Here is a 27,925-nt window from a genome sequence, read left to right on the forward strand (position 1 = left end):
ATTGGGGATATTTCTTCTCCAGCCCATCATAGTCCTCCCAAGTTGCCTCGTCCCTTGATAATCCTTCCCACAGGATCAATGCTTGCCACACCCTTGGTTTCCCTCGGCCCCTTCGATGTAGCCTATATCCGAGCACTTCCTTTGGCTTCATAAGGATCCTTCCCTCTTGATCCACTGTGGGTAACTCCTCCCCAATGAGACTGGGATCTCCAACCTTCTTCTTGAGTAAGGAAACATGGAATACCGGGTGTAATTGTGAAGTTGGTGGAAGCTGAAGCTTGTATGCAACACTGCCCAGTTTCTCCAACACTCTATAAGGCCCATAGAACTTCTGGTTCAGCTTTGCACTTGCAGTTTTCCTCATGGTCTTCTGCCCGAATTGCCTAAGCTTCAAGTAGACATAGTCGCCTACTTTGAAGGACACAACACGTCGTCCCTGATCATGGTACCTCTTCATTCGAGTTTGGGCCTTCTTGAGCTCTCTTTTAACTTTGGCCAGTACCTCGTCCCTATCAATTAGCTCCTGCTCTACTTCATTATTACTGGCTGAGCCCTTTTCATAGCTGACCAAGAGTGGTGGTGATCTGCCATATATGACTTCAAAAGGGCTTTTCTCAATAGAAGAGTGATAAGAGGTGTTATACCAAAATTCTACCCATGGAAGGTAATCTGCCCATCACATTTGCTCTTCATGACAGAAGCACCTCAAATATTGTTCCAAAGTCCTGTTGACCACCTCAGATTGGCCATCCGTTTGTGGGTGATAGGAGGAACTCATCTTAAGCTTGCTGCCTTGCAATTCAAATAGTTGCCTCCAAAATGAACTCATAAAGACCCTGTCCCGATCCGATACTATGGTCCTTGGAAACCCATGCAGCTTAGTAATGTTGTTGACAAAGGCTTTAGCCACTGACTTGGCTGTATAAGGGTGATATAGAGGGATAAAGTGGGCATACTTGCTTAGTCGGTCTACTACCACTAGAATCACTTCATGCCCTACACTAATGGGTAGTCCCTCTATGAAATCCATAGCCAAGTCCTCCCAAATTCTGTTTGGAATTGGCAATGGTTGGAGAAGTCCCACTTATGGCCTAGTGTCATACTTGGCCTTTTGACGGATGTCACAGCTGGCCATAAGTCTCTTGACATCACCCTTGATTCCTTTCCAATAGAAGAAATGCTTCAATCGGATGTATGTTCTCAACCATCCAGAATGACCACCTTCCTTGCTGTTATGGAAATGATCTAGGATCTCATTCCTGAGATTGGGAACGTTCGGCACATAAACATAGTTCTTGTAGAAGATCAGACCGTCTCTAACTTTGTAGTTTACAACCCCTTGCCCTTGGGCATCCAAGAGCTTAATGATCTCAAGTGCCCTTGCATCCAATCTGGTAGCCTCTCTGATCTTGTCCCATACTCGCCATTCTACCCAGCTTAGTGCCAAGTTTGATGACTCCTCATCATCTCCCACTACCTTAAGTAGTTGGCTGCCTTCCCTGCGGCTTAAGGCATCAGCCACCTTATTTTCCTTGCCCGGTTGATAGACTATGTCATACTCAAAGCCTAGCAACTTGACAAGGAACTTCTGTTGTTTCGGGGTGACAATTTTCTGCTGCAATAGATGCCCTTAAGGCCTGCTGGTCTGTGATGATGGTAAACTTGCGCCCCAAGAGGTATGGGTGCCACACCATGACAGCATGCACCACTGCCAATAGCTCTCGGGCATAGGTACTCCATGCTTTCTTCATAGGCCCGAGTGCCTTGGAAATGAAGGCAAAGGCCTTCGGTCTTGGACCAACACAGCCTCGATACCTTCACCGCTTGCATCTGTATAAACTTCAAAAGGTGTCTCAAAATTGGGAAGTGCCAACACAGGTGTCTTGGTCATGGCTCGCTTCAGTTCTTCAAAGTCTTCCCTAGCCTCGGTTGTCCACTCAAAACTGTCCTTCTTGAGCATTGTTGTGAGTGGCTTGGCTATGAGCCCATAGCCTTTGACAAACCTCCTGTAATAACCCGTGAGCCCCAGAAATCCTCTCAAGGCTGAGATGTCCTTGGGTAGAGGCCAATCCACCATGGCCTCTATCTTTCTGTGATCAACTTTGACACCATCTCCTGAGATAAAGTGGCCTAAGTACTCCAACTCCTTCTCCATGAAGGCACACTTGGTGGCTTTGATAAAGAAATGATGCTCCTCTAGAATTGTTAGCACCTTCTCCAAGTGTTGCTTATGCTCTTCGATGGTCTTAGAATAGACCAAAATGTCATCAAAGAAGACAAGCACAAACTTCCGGAGTAGTGGCTTGAAGATGCTATTCATTGCAGCCTGAAACGTTGATTGAGCATTGCACAAACCGAAAGGCATCACCAGATATTCATAATGGCCTGAGCGAGTCCTAAAGGCTGTCTTATGGATGTCTTCCTCATTCATTCGAATCTGATGGTAGCGAGCCCTTAAATCTAACTTTGAGAACACCGTAGCCCCATGTAGCTTATCTAACATCTCATCGACAGTGGGGATTGGAAATCTGTCCTTGACCGTGGCTTCATTCAAGGCCCTATAGTCCGTATAGAACCTCCATGTGCCATCCTTCTTCCTCACCAACAGCACCGGTGAAGAAAAGGGACTAGTACTAGGGCGGATTAGGCCACTCTTCAGCATCTCATCCACCTGCTGTTCAATCTCTTCCTTCTGAAAGTGGGCGTATCTATAGGGTGGCACGTTGATCGGCTTGGTTTCATCCACTAGTCGAATTCTGTGATCAAACTCTCTAGGAGGTGGAAGTGCAATGGGCACCTCGAGAACCCCCCTGTGGGCTGCTAAGACAGGCTTGACTTCCTCAGGCAGTAGCTCTAAATCATCATGGGTGCCCTCCTGACCCTTGTTCTTGACTTGTCTCATTACATCCTCTTTGGCCACCACGATGGCGAAGCAATGTGCCCCGACTTTGCAAAGCTTCTCAAACATAATGGCTTCGCATGACTTGATCTCCTTACTGGTAATGGCTGTCCACAGTCGCTTCTTAGAGCCAAGTTTAAACTCCATGGTCATGTTGTGATAGTCATGGACGACCCTGCCAAGGCTCTTCAGCCAAGCATTCCCTAAGACTAAGTCAAGGCCGACCAAGGGCAGCACATGCAAGTCTGCCATAATACGGACCCCCTGAACATTCATCTTCACTTCACGGATGAGGGCCTCACATTGCAGCTTTTCTCCACTTGCCACCTTTACTTCAAATGGGGGAATAGGGCTCGGCTTAAGTCCAACCTTGCCCACAATGCTGGAATTAATGAAGTTGTGTGTGGATCCGCTATCCACTAGCAAAGTCACTTCACGCTTGCCCACCCATGCCATCAACCTCATGGACGTGGGTTTAGAAATGCCAGCCATGACATTCAATGATAGCTCAACCTCCTCTAGTGTGCCACCAGATTTGGTTTCCTCGGTTTCCTCCTCTTGGCTGGGTTCCTCTTGACTGCTTTCAGACTCATCATCACTTGACTCGTCCTCAAACATAAACAAGGCCTGAGCTGCCTTGCACTTGTGACCGGGGCCCCATTTGTCTCCGCACTTAAAACACAGCCCCTTCTTGATGCGCTCTTGCACCTCTTCACTGGATAGCTTCTTGATCTCCGGTCTCGATTTGGAGGTGGTGGCTGATGTGTCCCTTCCCTTCCAAGAGACCTTGGTTTGCACAATCTTGAAAGACTTGCTCCCCATGTCTTTGGTTGGGCGCTGCTCACTAGAATGGCTCTCCTCAAGAATTTCAGCCATCTTCATCACCTCGGGTAGCCTTGTGGGTTGTCTAAGTTTGATTTCCTTGGCAAGCCAAGGTCTCAAACCATCAATGAATGTGCCTATCAAGGCTTCCTCCGACCAGCCCCTAACCATGATCTGTAGCTGCCTGAACTCCTCTATATAGTGCTGGACCTTGCCCTCTTGCCTTAGCTTGGCCAGCTGCCCATGGTGATCGACAACTGGTGATGGCCTGAACTGACTGAGGAGCTCCTTCTCAAAGGCTGTCCAACCCAGCCTCATATGATCCTTGTCGTACTGGTCCCTTATCCAACGCCACCATTTTCCAGCCTTGCCTTCAAGGTAAAAGCAGGGTATGGACACCCTCTCATGGCGTGGGATGTCATATGTCAGAAAGTAGTGATGGACCTTGTCCAACCACTCATAGGGGTCACCACTGCTATACTTTGGGAAGTCGACCTTAGGGCGCCTGGGTCCCCAATCCTAATGCCGGTTTCCTCTTCTATCTTCATAGTCGTCCCTCTCAAATTGTGGCCCATGGTAGCCACGACCATGCTGTCTTCTCCATGGCCCGGGTTGTTCATGTTGGTAAGGCTCCTTATAGCCTTGCTCGTGCTCAAATTCCTGGTGCTCATGGTGAACACTAGGGCTCCTAGCCCGATAGCCAGCCAACGGCTCCTCTCTCTCAAAGGCAGCATTCGGAATCCACCTCTCATGGTAACACGGTTCTCTACACGGCCACCACGCCTCAAACCTTGCCTTGGCGATGCATGCATGGACTCGGTTACACTGGCTTCCAATCCATCAGCATAAGCCTCGCCCCCATGAGGTGGTGTCCCAGGACGGTTCTCGGCTAGTCTCCTCTCTAGCCTCTCTAATGTGGTGTTCGTCTCTCTCCTTATGTTCTCCATGGCCCTCTGGTTATCCTTGTTAGAGGTCTCCATGGCCACACGCAGATCGGCTAAGTTGTTGGTGACATCATTAAGAATTGAAGTAATCTTGTTGGTGTGATCCTCTAGAACTTCTAGCTGGGCTCTATTAGAAATGCCCGTGGGCTCCTCTACAGACTGCTTCTCTTGCATGTTGATTCACTCTTGCTACTATATCACGGCTGAGTGGCTTGCAAACTGACCCTCACAGATGGTTTAGGCTTGCAAACTGTTGGTCAAAAGGGGTGAAAAACAGGCTGATGGTGGAGGCTCGTGGTTCCAACTGTGGGTCCTTCACCATCGAGGGTGACCGACCCCAACCACAAACTGAGTCCGACCATGAGTTGCTCACGTTCTAGCGTGGCAACTGCTCCAAACCTATCTACTCCTTCCTCTACCACAACCCCCAAACTTCACAATGCAACAATAGCAATAGAAATAAAAATTGCAGCAACGTCGGGATCCTCCATGGATCCCCCAACCAAACTCACAAAGACAAGTGATGGGTTGCCTACCTCAATAGAGAAGTGAGAACCTCTCTTGAACCTTCAAGCACGTGGCTGCTCTCAATGAAAGCACCAAATTGGGTGTGCATGCATGCATGTGCAGGAGCTGAATCGTCAAGAACGGTTGTGAGTGGGATCAGGTGGTTAAGTGGCTAGCTGACCAAGTCAGGCACACGTGGCTCCTGCTGGTGGGCTGACCCAGTCAGGCACTAGGTGTCTCCTGATGGTGGCTAACCAAGTCAAGCACAGGTGTCACTCGCTTGGGGGGCTGACCAAGTCTCACACAGGTGTCTTCTGATGATGAGGCACACGTGGCTAAGGGTGGTTTAAGTGGGTTGGCCGAGTGGGTGATGGTTGAGCGGTTTAAGGGATGGTTGGTTACTCCCTACAAAGTAGGGGAGCGGTTGTGGCTAGACAGGTGGCAAGGGCTAGGCGTGTGGCTTGGCTGGTGGGTGGTAACTGTTAGCTTGTCCCTGACCTTGCTCCAGATTCGACCAAGGTGGCCTGATGCAGACCAGATGCCCTTTAATGGCAACTCGTGGCTACCATTAGCGATACCCCACTCGAACGGTTCAAAATAATCAGCAAGCAAATGCGAATGTAATGCAATAGACACAATCCAAAATGCTGAAATACCTCAACAATGCATTAATCAAAGGAAAACAATGAAATGAATGGGTTACCCTGATTCACGAATTGCATAGGGTGAGCCTTCTCCTTTGTGATTCACGGATTGCACCCAATGGAGCCTAAGTGACAAAGCACCAATGTGTCTATTAGGGCTTGATTGAGCTGAAATATTGCATGTTTTAGCTATTTAAAACCAATGTATTTTAAATTCTTCATGACATTATTATTGGTTTTAAATGAAAAAAAATAGTTAATAAGCATAAATATGAGTTGCGATTTTTAATTGATTAATATCAAGTTTATGCTTAATTTTATAACTATGATTTAATGGGATAATATTTCCTCACATATATAGTTTATTTGTGATAATCTATTTTTCTTTTAATTTATTTTTTTTTAGTGTTATTTTTATTTTCAGTTCAAATAAATCCAATTGGAACTGTTGACCATGAAGAGAAATAAATAAGAGATGCGACTTACGGGCCAACTCTTCATCTGTCTTGTTGTTCTCAATCGGTTAGGATTATTCGAATAAGAGCTTAACAGGTTGTTAACAAAATCGCTTAAAGTAGCAGCAGATGAAGCAGAAGCAGCAGACCACTCGGACAGCCAACAGCACCACTCACACGATGCAACCACTCACACATGCTGCAGCAAAGAAAAGTGCAAAACCAGAAAAACATTCGGACAACACCTTGCATGGGACCCAGACACATGGACAGCAACTCCACTCACACGAAGATGCACTCAACAAACCACACACATGCAGATCACTCGGCTGCTGCAGCACTCACACATGCATGACAGCATTCAAATTCGGACACATGCAGGCGTGGCTGGAAGGGGACAGAATTATATGTTGTGCCGTGATTGAAGGAGAGTGGGTGAGCAACCGTGTAGTCAACTAATGGTGCTGGAATTTTATTAAAAGTATTAATTTGATGGTGCAGCCGAGATTGAAGAAGTGATAAGTGGGGTCAGTTTGGTAGAGTGGAGAAGAACCGATTGGTTTAACTTGAGAAAGGAAAGGGCATTCTTCTTTTTCAGCTTGGACTGGATAGCTGGACAGCAGGGGACGGACGAGCAGCAAAGCAGGGGTAGGCAGCAGCAGAATTTGGAGGGGGAGTCATTCTTCTTTTTCGGCTTGGACTGGGAAGCTACTGCAGCAAGAAAGAAACTCACAATGCAACCACATTACACATGCAATGAACACAGCAAACACACGGCTATAAAAGAAGCAGCAGCAGTTGTTTTCAAAGAGAGGAGTTTTAGTTTTTAAAACTTGTTTTTATTTTCATTTAGAAGCTAGAACCAAGCAGCAGAATTTTATTTGATCTACTTTCTTTTTCGTTTTAGTTTCAAGCAGCTGGGTTTTTGGTTTTCCATTTTACTTCCTCTTCTTTCCGAACAGAACAAGTTTATTCCTTACAATTCCTGTTTTTATTTAATTTCAGTTTAATGTCTTTTATTTTTCCTTTCACCTTTAATTTCTGTCTATTTAAATTACTGTCATTTATTTCTCCTTGCACCTTTAATTCCTCTATTTAAATTAATGTCATTTATTTTTCTTTCTCCTTTAAATTTCAGTCTATTAATTTCAGCAATTTTAATTTACTTTCTTGCATTTTAATTCCTTACATTTCATCGCTGCACTTAAAACCAACAAACATGAATCTGGTTCACGACCAGTAAATTTTGATTTTCATTGCACTTTTCCATCCATTGTACATATCATCCTCTTATTTTCTCTTTGTGAAGTTTTTCACATTTTTTTAAACAAGTTTAATTTTAAGCAACTTTCCCTGAGGAGACGATCTAGGAATTTATTCCTAATTATTACACGACATCCTCCTGCACTTGGGATAGCATTAGTGCTACTCATTTTTGAGTGAGTCAGGGCTTACAAGCCAAATTAGTCCAAATGTTCAAAGATAAAAACTAAGTGATAGCCAATTGCCTCACTTATACTAAAAAGAAATTAAAACGATTACAAAGGGAAAATGGTTCCGGGCCCACGCCTCCTGGTTAAGGCCTCATGCTGTCAGTGGCCCATGGGTGGCCAGGATGAATAACAGCATAGGCTTCATGCTTGCACACGTGGGTCTTCAGATTGGCCTGCCGGGCTAGCCTTGGCTGGTCCATGGTCCTTGCATGTGTGGCCCAAGTTGTGTGGGCTGGGCACCATTGATGAGTCGCTGGGTTGGACCGTGGTTGGCTTAAGCATGGTAGGCTGCTGCATGGCCTAGGCCAGTGGGCCTGGGCGTTGGTCTGCATGGCCCAGGCTGTGGTGCCTGGGCATTGGTCAGCAAGACCCTGGCCAAAGCCAGGGTGTTGATCAGCATGGCCCTGGTCAAGACCAAGGAGTTGAGCAGCAAGGCCCTGGCAAAGGCCAGGGCGTTGATCAGCATGGCCCTGGTCAAGACCAGGGTGTTGAGCAGCATGCCAGCATGCGTGGGCCTGCTGGGTAGCCGCATCGTCAATTCCAAGGTGGGTGTGCAAGTGTGCGCTGCGCGGGTGCCTAGGCCATGCATGGGCCTTGTGCCTACGCACGTCCCATGCATGCACGCGGTGTGTGCGCATAGCCCATGCGTGCCTGCTACGCACGCGCACTAGGCGTGCGTGTAGTCTAGCCGTGCGCTGAGTGTGGTGTGACAACCTCGCTTGCGTGTGCGCGCTGACTGTTCGCTGCCTGATGGAGCGTGACCGTGGTCTAGCATTCACCAAGGGCTCGGTCTGTGGGCAATCAAGCGACGCCAACAGTGCTGCTAGCGTGCTGTCCTGGCATGGGCTGGTGCTGGTTAAGGCATGGCCCGTGGCCTCCTGCCTTGGAGTTTTGACACATTTCTATGTGGACATTTCTTGTAGCTTTCCACTACTAAAAAAGATTCTTGTATATATGTGGCCTCTTTCCCTCTCATATCTTATGTGCTGATCTGGTGCCTTGCCAGGAAATGGACTCGAGAAAAGTCTTTGGTGCCTTTCCAACCCCAAATCTAAATTTCTTTACCTTAAAATCAAATCCAACGTGAAGAACAAAATGAAGAACAAATCTGAAATCTTTATGATCATGAGATCATCACTGACTAAAAGCATTTACTATATGTTTAAAATTCTGATCAGACTTAGGGAATATATATACTTTTTAGTACTAATTGAACACTTTAAAATTTTTTTGAGTTCAATCATAAGAATCCTTTTAATTTATAATTCCACCCACCAAAAAAAAAAAGTGTTAATTATGAGAGCCTTTATACACATGAGTTATTAACAGAATCATATCCCACCAAATTAGCCATTCCATGATCTTAGCATTTTATTATAATTGTAAATTATTTCATTCCTTTTATAATTGTTACCATAGAAAGACAAGGCATGTACTATATATTTTATATGATCCTACACTGTAAATACACTTCAGAAATATTCAATTCAATTCTTGACATGGTATCAGCCAAACAACGTTCCTAAGCCTTCAAACCCAACGCCTACCATGGCCGAACCCTCCAACCCCCCTCTTTCTTCTCCTTCTCCCTATCTCCTTCATCCCTCTGATTCTCCTAGCCTTATTCTCGTCTCTGGCCAACTTACTAGAGATAATTACCCCAAATGGAAAAAAGCCATGACTCGTGCTCTCAACGTCAAAAACAAACTCAGTTTTGTTGATGGTTCCCTTCTTCCACCAGCCACTGATTCACCCAACTATTCTCAATGGAATCAAACCAAGGACATGGTTCTTACCTGGCTTCTTAACTCCATCAGCCCCTCCCTAGCCAACTCTCTTGAATTCCATAACGATCCACGTGAAGTGTGGCTTGACCTTCAATCTCGTTTCTGTCATGGAAACAACGCACGGGTCTACCATCTCAAATGAGAATTAGCTTCCCTGCATCAAAACACCATCTCCATTCATGACTACTACAACCAGATTAAACAAATCTGGGATGAACTTACTCATCTCCAAAAATGCAGTGATCTCAAAGAATTTCAACAACAAGCAGAGGATGAAAGAGTTTACCAGTTTCTTCTTGGCCTCAATGATTCCTTCTCTCAATTGAGAACCCAGATTCTAACCATGGAACCCCTTCCCCCCATCACCAAAATTTTCTCTATTTTATTTCAAGAGGAACAGTAGCGGCTCCTTCACCTTCGGCCCACCCCCGAAATCACCAGTTTTGCTGTCCACTCCAGTGGCCCCTCGAAACCACTCCTCCGATGCTCAGAATGTGGACGAAACGGCCACACACGTGACCGGTGCTGGCGCATCATCGACTACCCTCCAGGCCGAGCACCTCGCCCAAAGACCCAGCCTTCTCGTCTTGGTAAACCACCGTCGAGCCCCTCACCAATGGCTCATTAGGTCTCCTGGTCCACCACGAACTCACCGGTACCGGGTCTCACCCCTGAGCTCTATCAAAAGCTCCTAGATTTGCTCAGCCCACCGAATCCCTCCAGCAATTTTGTGGGTAATATTTCTTCCCCTTTCTCTTCCACTTCCGGCCGAACATGGATTATTGATAGTGGAGCTAGCCACCACATGTGCCATGATCGGAATTTGTTCTCTGATTTTTCCTCCCTCTCCAATCCTCAGAATGTTTGCTTACCCCTTGGTTCATCACTTCCCGTTGAAGGGATCGGCACCATCCCTTTGACCGATTCTCTCATTTTAGCTAATGTCTATTTTGTCCCTTCCTTTCATTTTAATTTACTTTCTATACCTCAACTCACATCAACTAATACTTGCCTGGTTCTTTTTTCTTCCACTCAATGTTTTTTTCAGGACCCACAATCGACGAAGCTAATTGGAGTGGGTGAGCTTTGCAATGGACTTTATGTATATCGGCCTCCATCTGTCACGGCTTTTTCTACTCAGACTCTCGCTAATAAGATCCTATGGCACCAACGCCTAGGTCACCCTTCTCATTTAAATATTCCCACTCTTTTTAATAATAATCCTTGTATTATTTTTGATTGCGATATTTGCGCTCGTTCAAGACATACTCGACTTCCTTTTCCATTAAATGCTAATAAAAGTACTTTTGCTTTCAATCGCATTTTTTGTGATATATGGGGTGGTTACCATACTTCTTCACTTTGTGGTGCTTATTATTTTCTCACTATTGTCGATGATTTTTCTCGTTCCACTTGGATATACCTCATGCACCATAAATCTGAAACTTATACTCATCTCCTTCATTTTTTTGCACTTATCCAAAATCAGTTCGATACCATGATTAAAATTATACGAACTGATAATGGACAAGAATTTCTCTCCCATAAATTTCAAAATTTTTTTCATGACCACGGGATCATTCATGAACGTACCTGTGTCGAAACTCCACAACAAAACGGTGTTGCGGAGTGAAAACACCGGCACCTCCTGAATGTCGCTCGTAGTCTCCGCTTTCAAGCGCATTTACCCTTAAAATTTTGGGGCGAATGTGTCCTCACTGCTGCTTATCTTATTAATTGCACCCCCAGTCGTATTCTTCAAAATAAATCTCCTTTTGAACTTCTCTTCAATATCTCACCCAATTATGCTCACTTACGCGTATTTGGTTGTCTTTGTTATGCTCAAACCCTTCATGCTTCCCGTGATAAATTCTACCTCGTGCCTCAAAATGTGTCTTTCTTGGATATCCCAGTCATCATAAAGCTTATAAGCTTTATAACTTGGATACCCACGCTATTTTTTATTCTCGTGACGTTACCTTTCATAAACACATATTTCCATTTCAAACACTCTCCCCACCTCCAGATCCCTCCCTACCTATTATTCCTTTTCCCGTTCCCGAGCCCATCTTACCACCACCATCTCCTATTTCTTCCCCCTCTATTTCCGAAACCCCTCCACCACCCCAATCTTCTCTCTCTCTTCGTCCTAGACATACCATCACTCGACCTGCTTCTACAGGATTACGTCTGTCCGACCATACATACGGAGTCCACTGCATCCTCATCCGCTGCATCAGTTTCAGGTACTGCTCATTCTTTATCTGCTTTTCTTTCCTATTCTCATTTTTCTCCTTCTCATCTTACCTTTTTAACTGCTCTCACCACGTCTGTTGATCCTTCCTGTTACTCCACTGCCAATCGCCACCCTCATTGGCGTGAGGCCATGTCTGCTGAGCTCCGAGCCTTAGAGGGCAATGCCACCTGGGCCCTCGAACCCCTTCCTCCTGGTAAGAAACCCATTGGATGCAAATGGGTCTTCAAAACTAAACTCAAGGCCGATGGTTCTATTGAGAGGTACAAAGCTCGATTAGTTGCCAAAAGATACACTCAAGTTGAAGGTCTTGATTATCATGAAACTTTTGCTCTGGTTGCCAAAATGACCACTGTCCGTTGCTTACTACAGAAATTGGGTCATTCACCAACTTGATGTTCACAATGCCTTTTTACACGGTGATCTTGATGAAGAGGTCTATATGACACCCCCACCTGGTTATTGCCCTAAGGGGGAGACTCGTGTGTGTCGACTACGAAAATCACTATACGGTCTAAAGCAAGCCTCCCGCAACTAGTTTTTTAAACTAACCACTGTGCTTCTTGATGCAGGTTTTCATCAGTCTCAGGCAGACCACTCTTTATTTACTCTTATTTCCCCCACTAGCATCACCATGGTTCTCGTTTATGTTGATGACATCCTAGTTGCTGGCAATGATATTTCTCAGATTGCTATTTTCAAATGCATTCTCTCTACACATTTCAAAACAAAGGATCTTGGTTCTCTCAAATACTTCCTTGGTCTTGAAGTTGCTCGTTCTCAGACTGGCATTTTTCTCAACCAACGCAAGTATACCCTTGATATCTTGACTGATAGCAGCCAACTTGGTGCTCGGATTGCCTTCTTTCCTATGGAACAAAACTTGAAGCTCACCGACCATGATGGATCTCTTCTCACGGACCCGGGAGCCTATCGCCGACTGGTTGGTCGCCTCATCTATCTGACCATTACCCGCCCTGATATTGTTTTTGCAGTAAATATTCTCAGTCAATTCATGCATGCTCCTCGTGATCCACACATGCAAGCTGCCATTCGTGTTCTACGCTACCTCGAAGGTAGTCCTGGTCAAGGCATTTTCTTCTCCTCCTCCAGTCCTTTACATGTTACCGCCTACACCAACTCCGATTGGGCCAATTGTCCTTCCACTCACCGATCCACCACAGGGTTTTTTATTCAACTTGGCACGAGCCCCATTTCTTGGCACACAAAAAAACAAACAACAGTGGCCCGTTCCTCAGCTGAAGCCGAATATCACGCCATGGCTGTCACTACTTGCGAACTCATCTGGCTGAAACAACTTCTCACAGATCTCGGTGTCTCTCATCCCGAACCTATCAGTATTTATTGTGACAATCAATCCGCTCTTCACATCGCTCACAATCCAGTCTTTCATGAGCGCACCAAACATATTGAGATTGATTGTCACATCGTTCGTGATCAAATTCGGGCCGACCTTCTTACCGCTGTTCACACATCTTCTCATGAGCAAATTGCCGACATCTTCACCAAAGTCTTGGGACAAGAACTTTTTTCTCACTTTCTCTGCAAGTTGGGCATTACGGACCTTCATGCACCAACTTGAGGGTGAGTATTAACAGAATCATATCCCACCAAATTAGCCATTCCATGATCTTAGCATTTTATTATAATTGTAAATTATTTCATTCCTTTTATAATTGTTACCATAGAAAGACAAGGCATGTACTATATATTTTATACGATCCTTCACTGTAAATACACTTCAGAAATATTCAATTCGATTCTTGACATGAGTAGTTTTCTTAATTTATTAAAAAAAAATCTTACTTTCACTTTCATGTCATGTCAAATCTGGAAGAGTACAAAGTTAGTGTGTTTTATTCTTCAAATTTTCCAGGCATATGCCTTTATACTTGTCTTTTTAGAATGCTTTTAATTATCTGCACTCTAAACATTCTTCTCACTCTTATCATGTTGCTGTGTTGAAGCAATGAGATAGATTAGAATATCATATGTGGAGTAAATTGTAATCATCTCCATTGTTTCTTATTTTATTGTCTTCCGACAGTTATTGCGGTTAGAGCTGAAATGCTTCAACCCACCCTAATTGTTGGGTTTTCTAGAAATTTCATGGCTTTCTATGCTAGTTTTGCGACAACAAAAGGATAACTGTAATCCTCTTTTATTGACCAAAGTAAATCAGGAACTTTTTGCGAGTTTTGTTATCGTAATAGACTACCCATTTTAGCCAATTGGTATACAAACAGAGCAGCTGGGTTCGTGTTTTCAGTGGTTTTTGTTATTATTATTTTGCCTTTTTCTAATGTTTCTCATCGTCTTGAGCACAGTCTTGCTATTTGTGTAATATTGATAGAATTGCTATTTTAGATATTCGTAAGTAGTGGAAGTTGTATGATTTAATCATTTCTGCCAAAAAAATGCTCAATTTAAGCAAATGAATTGATCATGTCAATTTGAAGATTGAAAATACTCTATTATTGGTTGGAGAACTATGATCCTGAAGGCGTCGAGCTTCGATATTATTGTACAATTAAGGTGAATAATCGTTTCTGGGTAATTAGGAATAAGTTTTATCATCAATCATAGAAATTACTCATTTAATATGCCTTCATATGCATTCATTCATTTAGTTGACCCAAAGAAAGAACTTTTTCTCTGTTGTTTCATGAAATCTCAAGGTTTAACACAAGCCTATGAGATTAAAGTCTTTAATTGTACAATAATAGCAGATTGGTTATGATTATAAGTGCTAGAGTTCCTCATGTTATGGAGTTTTATCAAATAATAACAATAATAATGAGTGGTTGATACAGTATTGCTGAACCAAATCCATTGGCTTAAGCTTCTGGCTGTTATAAGTAATTTCGCAATATATATTTATATATAATATTATGCCTGCCCTACGCCAAATAACTCCTCCAAGGGTTTCACTCCCTAAATAGTGGTGGTATAGCTTGTATGACAGAAGGTGTGATTAAGAGCATTTAGCTTGTATGATTAAGTGGTCATCGCCTGTAGTTATGAGTGTTTGATGTTATCATGTAGAAGAAACAAAAGTCAGTGTTTGATGTTGTTTCTGGAGGGCTAAATGTAACTCACTACCAGTGGATGAGGCGATCACTCAATTGGGTATACCGTTAGTGTCAAAGTGTGGTTGCTGCATAGAGACGCTAGATCACGTCCTGTGTGAGGGGGAGGGTCCGAAAAAAGTTTGGGAGTGCTTTGCTTTGTGTTGTGCTAATCGATTACCACAGCAGCTGTCTTGGGATGGGATGATGACGTTTTGGTGGAGACATGCTGTATCAAATTCACAGGTTGGTTGGGTTCAAGGTGTGTTACCCATTATTATTTCTTGGGGTTTTTAGAGAGCTAGATGTGCGTCTCGCATGGAGGGTGTGCATTTTGATTGGAGGGTTGTTGTGAGAGTGGTGAAGGTGAATTTAAGGGATATTTCTAAGGGATTGAGAAGCGTTAAAAAGAAAGGAGTGAATGATTATTCAATTTTACAAGAACTTAATTGCCCGATCAATCCGGTTTGTGAACGTGTTCCAAAAATTATTAAATGGAATCCACCGGTGGATGGCATGAAGCTTAATGTGGATGGGGGATCTTGTGGAAATCTAGGAAGGTCCGGCCGTAGGGGGATCATTCGGGATGATGGGGGAAAGGTGGTAGTGGGGTTTGCTCATTTTTATGGGCATGTGACGAATAACATTGCGGAATGTCGGGCTCTTCTTGATGGGCTTCGGCTGTGTCATTCACTTGGAATGAGAGATTTCTTGGTGGAATCTGACTCTAGTGTGGTGATGGGTTGGCTAGCTTCTGGGGTTTGTAAATATTGGTTTATTTGGAATTTTTGGGATTAGATACAATCTCTTGTTTTTTTGCTCAACATTCGATTTCAACATATTTTTAAAGAGGCCAACATCGCAGCTAATTTTTTTGCTAAAGAAGGGGCGATGGATAGAGATTTTGATTTCCTTGGTGAGGGCTTGGTGTGAGGTAGGCTTCGGGGGATTGTGTGGCTTGATTCTTTGGGAATTCCTTAGATACGGTATTGATGGGAATGGGTTTATTTGTAAAGATTTTTAGATATTGTTTTTGGAGTTTTTGCCTTAAGGACTTCGTGTTTTGTTTCCAAAGTAATCCTCCGCCATAAGCGAGAGCTTATTAATAATATTGGAAGTGGGTCACTCATGGACAGGTGACCCTCGTCTCTTCTTAAAATAGAAAAAAAAAGCTCATACACAAATGTTGTAGTTTTCTTTAATGACATTTTCCAAACCTCATGGACAGCTCTGGGTTAGAGTAAACAGGTCTTGATGTTATTCCCTATCAGGACATAGATAATTGATTCTAGGTTGACAACCATTCTAGAATGTACAGAAGTGTTGGCTAACTATATTCCAAACCATACGGTGATCCCCAGAGGGATAAGGCTTTATCGTTCTGTTAATGTATTTTTTTAACTTTGCTTATTCCAAATTTCCCTGTTCTACTACAACATTCTGACTAAATTACAATTGGATGTAGGTTCATCGTTTAATGTGTTTAGAACTCAAGAAATTCATTGACAGAATCTCGAAAATATTACTAGCCATTGAGTCTGCCCCGCCACGATGCACATCGGGAATACAGGCACTGTGCACATTAAAAATTGCAATGGATAAAGCAAAATTACTTATACAGCACTGCTCAGAGTCTAGTAAACTCTACATGGTACATGTTCTCTTGTATACATTCTGAGTAGTTGGGCTTTGCCTTCTGGTTATCAATAAAATTTCCTATTACCTATACAAAAACATATTTTTCTGACATAGTTTGGACACAAATGGGGTCTTTGAAACAAAAATATCTGCATTCATACAATTTTTCATCTGTCATTGCGCTAACCTGAATTTCTAATGTGTACGAGACGTAGATGTCTCATCCTCTTCTAATAAGAATGAAGATTGCATTTTTTGGTAACTGATAATCGCCTCAGGATAGTGTTCGTTATTTTATAAAATCTGTTAAAACCAACCTAGATGTATGGTAACATTATTAGAGCTTTAAACCATATAGAAATTATTTTGACTCTTGTTTATTGCTCAATGAACATGTGATTACTAATGCCACAAACTATTATAGATGAGTTAACACCTTTCCAAGTTGTAAACTACATTTTAAAGGCATGCATTGCGTTCAGTCCTATTAATATTTGTATGTATGTTCTCAAGGCTTTTATTTGCATCTTTCTTCACTATTAAATTGTTAATATTTTCAGGCAATTACAACAAAGAGGATAGTTTCCAGATGTGAGAGAATACGAAAACCTTGGGTGGTATCTTTGAGTCAAATTCAAAATATGGTCCCATTGCTGTTGGCTGGAAAGCTTTGCAATACTTCAAGCCCTTATTATACATATTTAGGAAATGGTGAAAAATCTGAGATGTTCAAATTCATTTTGTTCTAGATTTCCATGCATGGCTTTGTAGGTTGTATACCCTTCGATGCCTCAGTAGTAGTCCCCTTCCCAATAACCTTTTCCTGCTAAACGGTGTTGAATTGAGTAGACAATTAAAAGAGTTTACACACCTCTGATGGTTCTACCTCATAATGCAGGCTCCACATGCTCATGTACCATGAAACAGAACATAATTAACTGTGACTGTTGTTTTAAAGGATCCTTACTTGTTTCACAGACTTCCAAAATGGACTCTACTGAAGAGTCTCAGTTTCCTTTTGTCTTCTTCTTCATCCCTTTTATTTTTTATTTTTTCTATCTTGCTTTAAGTTTGGCAATTCTAATTTGAAAAATTGTGAGCTGTACTTTTTGACGACCTTATATTGTATATTCTATCTTAAGTAGCCCAAGTCTCTACATTATATGTCTGGTCAGTGCACCTTTTAATCCCTCAACTAAATATTCAAATTGAACATTCTCTGTAGATATCTGGAATTGCCCGTGATCTTAGGCGCACAAAGTTTCCCCTTGCACCTGCTAAAGAAGAGGCTGGGAAGGTTATATTAGGACTACTTCGACAAGCAATTCCTGTGCCCAATTCTGTAAATGATTTAGAACTCGAGGCTGTTCAACTTGCAGCTTCGACACTAGAAATTACATTCCCTTCTACAGTTTTGATAGAGAAAAGATCTATTAAGCGTTTGCTTGATAAAGCCACTGACACAGACCCTAAGAAAAAAATCTTGAAGTGGTTGTTCTATCTTTAGAGGAAATATGGAGAAATAATTGGACGAAACCAGGATGATGACAGCCATATGCAGTGTGATGAGACTCGAGCCAATGACTTTGGTACATCCGAACCTCCCAAGGAGTTCAAATGTCCCATCTCTATGCAGGTGATGCATGATCCAATGATTATTGCTTCTGGGATGACGTTTGAACGATTTTGGATGGAGCAGTGGTTTAATGAGGGTAACCAGACATGCCCTATAACTCATATGAAGCTTGACCACTTGTTCATGGCTCCAAACTCTATTCTGAAAGAACTCATTGACGCTTGGTCTTCCCAGCAGGGGATTACTATTCCTGACCCATATTTAGAACCAAACATTTCCTCTCTTTTCTCCCGGGATTCTTCTGTTTCCAGTTCCATTGCCAGCTTTCCTAGTTCTGTGAATAACTTGAACCTTCATCCTAGTGCTGTGTCCATACGCTCTTCAGGGACTGATGATGTTTCAGAAATTTTAGATGACTTTAGTGAAACCAGATTAAGTCGTAGGCATGGACAGAAGAATACAGTTTCTGAAAAACTTAACCACTCTATAGAGAGTTATGGAAAGAAACTTAACCACTCTATAGAGAGTTATGGAAACATGTTGGCTTTTCTTTCCAGACTTGTTGCACTTTCATGGGGATCACAGTGCAAGACAGTTAGAGATGTGAACAAAACACTTCAGGAAAATAAACACGCATGTCATACTTCAATTTCCAACAGTTGTGTCGAACCTTTGATTAATTTTTTGAAGGATGCACATGAATTAACTGATGTAAAAGAACAGAGAGATGGAGCAGAGGTGCTGTTGGTGATTTTGAGATATAATAGGTGATAATTCTTTTGCATGGATAGTTTTTTTTCTTCTTTTCTGCAGATTATAGCTTTGATTATGAGCCTGTATGGTTTCAAGGCATGAGGGTTTCCAGTTTTTCTTGAAATGAGAAAAATTGAAACTGAGTAGCATAGGATTGAAGATTATAAGGCATGCTACAAACGTATGGTTTCACATCAAGCAAAAGAGCCAAAATGATTAGATCAAAATAATATAACCTACTCTAGAAAAATATATATATATATCATTTTTTGGGGGCTTAAACTTTTAGGTAGGTAACTGGAAACTTATATGGAAGATATTCCAAGGATTTCCCAAACAGCTGTAGAAAGTACTAAATAGTAAATGAATTGCTAGTATATACAGGCAAAACATTTTTTTCATCCTCTTAACTCTATTTCTGCTCCCACCCTTTGGTGGTGGTTGCTGTGAGCATGAACCTATTTGTTCTTCTTTCTATTGTTCAGTATATTTTAGTGCATGAGAAATTACTAGATCCTATGCTGATCAACTTTCTGCTATTTCATGCAGTAGTGAAATGCCACTGTTTGATAAAGATGGGATTTACGTGTTGGCTTCGTATATTGAAACTGAAATCACTAGAGAAGTCCTTGGTATCATAGAGGTTTTGTCTTCCCAACCTGAATACAAGTCTATGATAGTGGCATCTGGTGTTCTTCCTTCCATTCTTAAAGTCCTCAATACCAAGACTGGGGACTTTCATAGTATTGCAATGAAGATACTGTGTAATTTGTCCTGCAATTGTGATATTGGATACCATATGGTGTATTTAGATTAGTTATTGGGTGATCCAGATTTGGCACGGTTTTGCATTAAGATCATTAGGAACCTATGCAGTATAGAGCAGGTTAGGTTTGCAGTAGCTGAAACCAGCTCATGCATCAGTGACATTTCCCAAATACTCAAAACTGGAACAAAGGAGGAATAAGAACATGCTGCAGGTGTTCTTCTTTTTGTATGTCGTGAGCATGATGATTTCTATCAACTGGTCATGAGAGACACCATCATACAATCTTTAGTTGATTTGTCTCTCAATGGGAATTCCAGAGGTCAAATAATTGCCTCTGAATTGCTCCTCTTGGAACATGTCAAAGATGATCCTGCAGAGTGTTCAATTCCTAAAACTGATCTGGCCCTGCTCGACATCTCAAGCTCCTCCAGTAGCCAGTATGAAGATAAGAAATCGCCTTTTAGGGCATTTCGGTTCTTCAGAAAGAGTTTATCACTATATTTGTAACGCCCTGTACCCAGAAAGGGTCGAAAAGTTAGCCCCTGTTACTGTAAGGTTCTTGATAGAACCTACTGCAACCCAACACAAGAACGCACGCAGGAAGCAACTACAATCACCAACAGAAAGTATAACACTGAAGAATGTATGAACAAGATTCCATTGCAAATCTTGCAGAGAATCTTTGAGGGATCTTCAACCTCCAAGAATTGAAAACCTCCTACCAAAATGTTCAAGAACCATGCATGGTCACTTATGCTTATATATACTCGCAGAAGTGAAGTAAGAAATATCAAACACACCATTTTAATCCCAAAATGCAAACTACAAACAATTAAACGCAACCACATGAATTACAACAGATTGCAAAACGCGTTGTTTCATTAATTATCTCCATCAAAATGCATTGTTTTCTTCAAAATTCGTTGTTTCACTTATTCCTTTCATATAGTTAATTCCTTTATCCTCTCTTCCACAACACTTAGTATTAGCTACATTCTTCTTCCTCATCTCTTCACCTCTTCAAGCCTTTCCCAAGGCACCCATGATAGTTACCTAAAATAAGCTCCAATAACTCAAATATATATACTTTAGAGACTCTATAAAAATATTAACTTATTTGTTCAATACAAATATCTGTGTTCCTCTACATGGACACCAAAGAAATACTTTAATAAAAATAAATTAAAAACTCCACAAAGACTTGCAAATATCCACGACTCAGAATATTAAAATAACATCAAATAATAAATCTAGTAAATAGGACTCTTCAATAAATACTTGTATCATTTGGGACTTATTCATCAAACCTTGCTAACACTTCCTCCCCTTGATTTTCAGTTGAACTATCAAAATTATTTGAAAAATATTGTAGAGATAAGGTATGAGTTATTAATAATTTAGTAAGTAGAAAACATTACTAGTATGTAAATATGAGCATTTACAAAATTCAAAATATAGAACAAAATATTTTTATTTCCAGAATACAGAATCAAAACATGTTATCAAAAATATCAAAGCGAAAGTTTCAAAAATGTTCTTATTCAAAATTCCTTTGGCATTGCATAACTGAAACATTTAATCAAAAATAGAATTTCATGTTTAACCCCGGTGTTAGGATTGTGCAAACCCCGATAGCCAACCGAGCAGAAACAAAGTGTGAAATCTTCCTGTATTCATTCTCAGAGTTTCGAGTGTGCACACAGGAAATACCATGCAGAAAATCACTTTACTTTCAAAGTGGGTGCACTAGAAACAGAAAGATTGGTACCAACCCAAACAGAGGTCACAGTTTTACACCCATGGTAAGGTTGGAATAGAAAAGAAACAAAATGTCATGACATAGGTTTTCAAAAGTCACATTATATCATATCAGATTATAGAACTTATTCAGAATACAACAAAATCAGATCATAATCATAGAGCTATGCACAAATTTTCATATTCGATCTTTACACAATTCATAAACAGAATACCAAAAATTAGCTCATGTCAATACCAGTTATGACCAAAAATACTTTTCTCTTTCATACAGATTTCATGAGTAATATAGAAGAAATAAATGAGGTTGTTTTCACATTTCGTTTCAAAACAAACATGCATATTTTCAAAATCAATCTCGTTTCATTTTTTTTTATGCAAAGTCTAATATAAAAACCCCGCTTACTTGGATTTTTTAGCTTTTCAGAATTTTCCCAAACTAGTGTCGAACAAATATTAATTGTTCCCTATAAAATAGTCACGTAACTTTCATAAATTTTCAATCAAATACATATTTCAATACTTAAACCTAAAATACTAAAGTAACCTATTTTTCTATAATTCTCATAACTAAAATATTTTCACTTTCCAAATTCATCAATATCCACTTAATATTCACTTAATCTAATTCTAAGTCAATCACAAGTCTATTTAAAAAAATCAAGCCCAGCCCTGTTAAGTATTAGAACAGATGGTGTAACCAAATATTACCAAGTCCAAAATGATTTAGGGTCAAGTCTAACTCAAAAACACATATGTTTACTTCATAAATATTTAAGATAACCCAACTACTGTTAAGCCCATTACGTAAACAAGGCCCATTTGGTCTAAGGTAACCCCAGCCCAATTAATATAAAACACAAGTTTGCATTTATTATTATGCATTACAGAAGACTATACAACCAAGAAAAAAAAAACAAGCGATGTTTCGGATGAATAACACAGAGTCACCAGGGGCACCATGCTACAAAACTCACCGTGAGGGCAGCAATGAAGCAGTGACAAGGTGGCTGGTAGTGGTGGTAAAGGATGGGGAGGGGAGAGGGAAAGGGAACTGTTATTCACGATGGGGGGAGAGAGAGAGAGAGAGAGAGTAACGCCCTGGTTTCGAAGGGGTCAGAGAATTACTACCTTCCACTTATAAACTTATCTCTCATCAAATCTAAAATCTTCAAAGACTTTGAAAACAATAAGCCATATCATATTTTCTACAATTAACGAATAATGATGTCCATGTAGTCATTTCCATAAATAACATAAATCAAAGGGTCCACAATTTCCCATTAGTCCCAACAAAAATAACTGAAAAATCCTTAAGTCTTACTAAGTCCAAAAATAATAACAAATCTAAGGAACAATAGAAAGTCCTTCTATTATCAGTACCCTAAAGTATTCAATACTCTATCCCCATCATCTGAACCATCCACATTCACATTCACAAATTTCTATTCTTGATCCTTAGCTGAACCATCCACATCATCCGAAAAATATTTGTAGATAAGGGGGTGAGTTATCAACAACCCAATAAGCAAAGCACATATATTAGTGTGTACAATATGAGCATTTTGATAAAGTTTCATATGCAGGATAAAGAATCATTTAATTTTTGTGTGCAAATCTCAAAGCATGTTATTAGGAAAGAAAAACAGAGCAACATTTCAATCTTTTCATTTTCAGAATAAAACAACTGTTCATAAACAAAAACACTTTGGCATAACATAACTAAACATTCTCATCTTATCATATCATATCATATCAAATACCATGTTTAACTCGTGGTAGGGTTCTGTTATCCCCAGTGGCCAAACCAAGCAGTATCATATTGTGAAACTTTTCCTTTTTCAATCTCGAAGCCTCGAGTTTGCACACAAGAAAGAACACATAAAGAACACTTTGTTTCCAAAGTAGTTGCAGTTATATCATATCGTGTTGGTACCAAACATATCACGTGAACCAGTATCATCATATCAGAACCATATTCAGAATCAGAATAATAACAAATAAGTATGCCAAAAGTTTTTCATATTCATATCATATTAAACCACGTGCTGAATACATTCATATAATTTTCTAATGATCAATAATATATCTAAAACATTTCATAAAACATGTATAAAAAACTCAATTTTCATATTCGCTCTTTTGCACATTTCATAAACATGTCAAATATTGCTCATGTCTATACTATTCATGTCAAAAATCATTTTTCTCTTTCATATAGATTTTTCATGAGTGAATGCAAAACACATATATTGAGGTTGTTTTCATGTTGTCTTTTAAAAACATAATAATGCCCATTTTACAAACCAACCTCAATTCATTTCTTTCTTTTTATGTAAATCTAGCATAGGAACCCGCTTACCTGACTCCTACAGTGTATTATCTATGCCTTGAATTCGACCTCTATTAGTCTCGCCACCTATTCAAAAAATAAATATACACTAAGTGTTAAAGACCAAAAATCACCACTTCAATCTAATTAATTAAAACCCATAATTCCAAATCATATTTCAGCACATTAATGCAACTCAAGCAACCACAAAAAAACCCGATCCGCCCACACTTCAAATAAACCAATTTCAAAACTATCTTATACATCCACCAACCAACATCAAACTCAATTAATCAAAATATCCACACCAGCACAGTAGCCCATATCTCAACACAACCACCAACTCAACCAAATAAGCAAAACACACATCAAGTTTTTCTTCATTCACAACTCCACAAAAATGTCCAAAACTTCTTAATTTCTAATCCACACCCATCAATATTCTCTACTGTTTATACCCAAACAAAAACTAGCAACTCAAATGAAAAATACACTTAAATTGCAGCACTTAAACTCAAGGAAAAAAAAAATAGCAGAAGCACGTGTTGCACATAAATTAAAAAAAATAACTTTATAGAAAGGAAAAAAAAAATACAAGGGAAAGATGAAACTGAGTGGTAACTGAAAAGAAGAGAGAAAAAAGAAAGAAAGAAAGAAAAACAGATTTAGAGAGATTACCAGCATGTGTAGTGGATGACGAAACCAAACTTTGAAAGTTGGAAACTCTTAGAATCGCAGCAAGATAAAAAAAAATTAGGGGAAACGAAAGCGCAAGAGAGGGAGAGAGAGAGTCTGATGAGAGTGAAAATTTGGAAAAAAGAATGAGGGAAAACAAAAAGGGATGCCGTTGAGAAAACAAGGAGATGGGAGAGTGAAGTGTGGAAGCCGAAAACTAAGAGAGAGAGAAAAAGAAAACCGAAAGAGAAAAGGGGAAACCATACATCATATCAGGGAGGAGAAATCGGGGGAGAAGAAACTGTAAAAGTGAAAAGAAAATCTTACCAAAACTATGCCAAAATATGGTCTTTACGGTTGGGCTACTCTCTAAACTGGCCTCGGGCCTGGGCTTTACATCCTCCCCCCTTTATAAAAATTCCATCCTTAGAATTTACTAAAAGTTCTCAAGGCTCCTGACAAAAATTTGTGGGTGTTTATCTCACATCTCTTCTTCAAGTTCCCAAGAAGCTTCATTTGCAGCGTGATTATTTCACAACACCTTTACCAAAGGAATTGTTCAAGCTTGTAACACATGTGCTTTCTTTTCTAAAATTCGCACTGGTTCTTCAGCATAAGTCATATCTTCCTGAATATGCAGTGGCTCATAATCAATAATGTGGGTGGCGTCGAGGACATATTTCCTCAACATGGACACATGGAATACATTATGCACCCCCGCAAGTGAAGGTGGGAGTGTTACTCTATAAGCCACCGGCCCAACCTGATCCAGAATCTCAAAGGGCCCAATATATCTTGGGCTCAACTTGCCCTTTTTTCCAAACCTCATAACTCCTTTCATTGGTGCTATCCTCAAAAACACTTTGCTCCCGACCTCAAATTCTAACTCACGTCAGCGATTATCAGCATAACTCTTTCGCCGGCTTTGAACTGCGTTAATTATGAACCTGTATGGTCTCAAGGCATGAGGCTTTCCAGTTTTTCTTGAAATGAGAAAAATTGAAACAGAGTAGCATAGGATTGAAGATTATAACTCATGCTATAAACGTATGGTTTCACATCAACCAAAAGAGCCATAATAATTAGATCAAAATAATATAACCTACTCTAGAAAATATATATATATATATATCATTTCTTGGGGGCTTAAACTTTTAGGTAGGTAACTGGGAACTTTTATGAAAGATATTCCATGGATTTCCCAAACAATTGTAGAAAGTACTAAATATTAAATGAATTGCTAGTATATACAGGCAAAACATTTTTTCATCCTCTTAACTCTATTTCTGCTCCCACCCTTGGTGGTGGTTGCTATGAGCATGAACCTATTTGTTCTTCTTTCTATTGTTCAGTATATTTTGGTGCATGAGAAATTACTAGATCCTATGCTGATCAACTTTCTGCTGTTTCATGCAGCAGTGAAATGCTACTGCTTGATAAAGATGGGATTTACGTGTTGGCATCGTATATTGAAACTGAAATCACTGGAGAAGTCCTTGGTATCATAGAGATTTTGTCTTCCCAACCTGAATACAAGTCTATGATAGTGGCATCTGGTGTTCTTCCTTCCATTCTTAAAGTCCTCAATACCAAGACTTGGGACTTTCATAGTATTGCAATGAAGATACTGTGTAATTTGTTCTGCAATTGTGATATTGGATACCATATGGTGTTTTGGACTGCATTCCAAAGCTGATTTAGTTATTAGGCGATCCAGATCTGGCACAGTTTTGCATTGAGATCATTAGGAACCTATGCAGTATAGAGGAGGTTAGGATTGTAGTAGCTGAAAGCAGCTCATGCATCAGTGACATTTCCCAAATACTCGAAAGTAGAACAAAGGAGGAACAAGAACATGTTGCAGGTGTTCATCTTTTTGTATGTCGTGAGCATGCTGACTTCTGTCAACTGGTCATGAGAGACACCATCATACAATCTTTGGTCGATTTGTCTCTCAATGGGAATTCCAGAGGTCAAATAATTTCCTCTAAATTACTCCACCTCTTGGAACATGTAAAAGATGATCCTCCAGAATGTTCAATTCCAAAAACTGATCTAGCCCTACTTGACATCTCAAGCTCCTCCAGCAGCCAATATGAAGATAAGAAACCATCTTACTGGGAATTTATATTCTTTGGAAAGATTTTATCACTATATTTGTAACGCCCTGTACCCGGAAAGGGTCAAAGAGTTAGCCCCTGTTACTAAAAGGTGTTCATGATCGGCTAGTATTGCAAGACTTTGCTTGTTTGTACCTTCCAGTTGTTAACAAATGGTCTAGACTAATTGCTTGGCAGCTGCCCCAGGTGGGAAGTTTTAAAATTAATGTGGATGGGGGTTCTTGTGGTAATCCGGGAGTGTCGGATGGGGCAGTTATTATTCGGGATTCACAAAGTACAATTTTAGCTGTTTTTGCTCACTACTATGGTCATGCAACAAATACAATTGCTTAGTGTAGAGCTTTACTTGATGGACTCTGTTTGTGTCGGTCGTTGGGGTTGAGAGATTTCTTGGTGGAACTTGATTCTAGTGCAATAGTGTGATGGCCGGATTCGGGGGTGTGTAAGTGTTGGTTTCTTTGAGATTTTTGGGAGGAAGTTAAGGAGATTGTTCGTGATCTCAATGTCCATTTTTGGCATATTTTTAGGGAGGCTAATATGGTGGCAAAATTTTTAGCCAAAGAGGGGTCTCTTGGTAGATCTTCAGAGTTTATGGGTAGGGTTTCAATGTAAGGTCATATTCAGGGTTTAGTTCGTATGGACAAATTGGGTTTTCCTTATATTCGTTATTGATGTATTTGTTTAAGAGGATATTTTTAATTAGGTTGCTCCTCCACCTCAATGAGGGATTCTAATAATAAGAGGCCTTGACCTTGATTTTTCCTTGAAAAAAGAAAAAAAAAAAAAAAAAAAGACTGTAAGGTTCTTGATAGAACCTACTGCAACCCAACATAGAAACACATGCATAGAAACACACACAAGAAGCAACTACAATCATCCATAGAAAGTATAACACTCAAGAATGTATGAACAAGATTCCATTGCAAATCTTGCAGAGAATCTTCAAAAGATCCTCAACCTCCAAGAACTGAAAACTTATTGCCAAAATGTTCAAGGACCATGCATGATCACTTCTACTTACATACTTATGGACGTGCAGTAAGAAATATTAAACACACCGTTTTAATCTCAAAACGCAAACTAAAAATAATTAAATGTAGCTACATGAATTATAACAGATTGCAAAATGTGCCATTTCATTAATTCTCTCCATCAAAATGCATCAGCTTAAAACAGTAGACAACTTCCTTATTTTCTTCAAAACTCGCAATTTCACTTATTCCCTTCATTCAATTAATTATGTTATCCTCTCATCCACAACATTTAGCATTAGCTACATTCTTCTTCCTCATCTCTTCACCTCTTCAAGCCTTGCCCAAGGCATCCGTGACAATCTCCACCTCTACAAGACCTTGCCCACAAGGCACCCATGACAATATCAAAGAACTCTTCATTCTATCTTGAGCCCTT

General features: G+C 40.5%; 1 protein-coding gene and 1 pseudogene across 1 annotated transcript; both read right to left on the reverse strand.

The window, feature by feature from the left end:
* Positions 1 to 1,084: 1,084 nt before the first annotated feature.
* On the reverse strand, positions 1,085 to 4,839 carry LOC122296713. The gene is made up of 3 exons (XM_043106514.1): positions 4,203 to 4,839; positions 1,799 to 4,092; positions 1,085 to 1,615 (listed from the first exon to the last, which is right to left on the reverse strand). Exons 1-3 carry the CDS (start codon positions 4,837 to 4,839, stop codon positions 1,085 to 1,087), a joined length of 3,462 nt encoding a protein of 1,153 aa, XP_042962448.1.
* Positions 4,840 to 24,831: 19,992 nt separating this feature from the next.
* On the reverse strand, positions 24,832 to 25,967 carry LOC122296715 (annotated as a pseudogene).
* Between the last annotated feature and the right edge of the window lie 1,958 nt (positions 25,968 to 27,925).

This window comes from Carya illinoinensis, chromosome 15 (assembly GCF_018687715.1).
Source record: "Carya illinoinensis cultivar Pawnee chromosome 15, C.illinoinensisPawnee_v1, whole genome shotgun sequence".
NCBI lineage: Eukaryota > Viridiplantae > Streptophyta > Magnoliopsida > Fagales > Juglandaceae > Carya > Carya illinoinensis.

Bases quoted from the DNA above. Each gene is read 5' to 3' on its own strand.
- LOC122296713 (XM_043106514.1), bottom strand. From the start codon at position 4,839: ATGCAAGAGAAGCAGTCTGTAGAGGAGCCCACGGGCATTTCTAATAGA. The intron at 4,093-4,202 runs GTATAGCAGTGG...TTTACCTTGAAG, and splicing joins CCTAAGGTCGACTTCCCAAA to GCAAGGCTGGAAAATGGTGG. The intron at 1,616-1,798 runs GTCCAAGACCGA...CATCTATTGCAG, and splicing joins AAGGTATCGAGGCTGTGTTG to CAGAAAATTGTCACCCCGAA.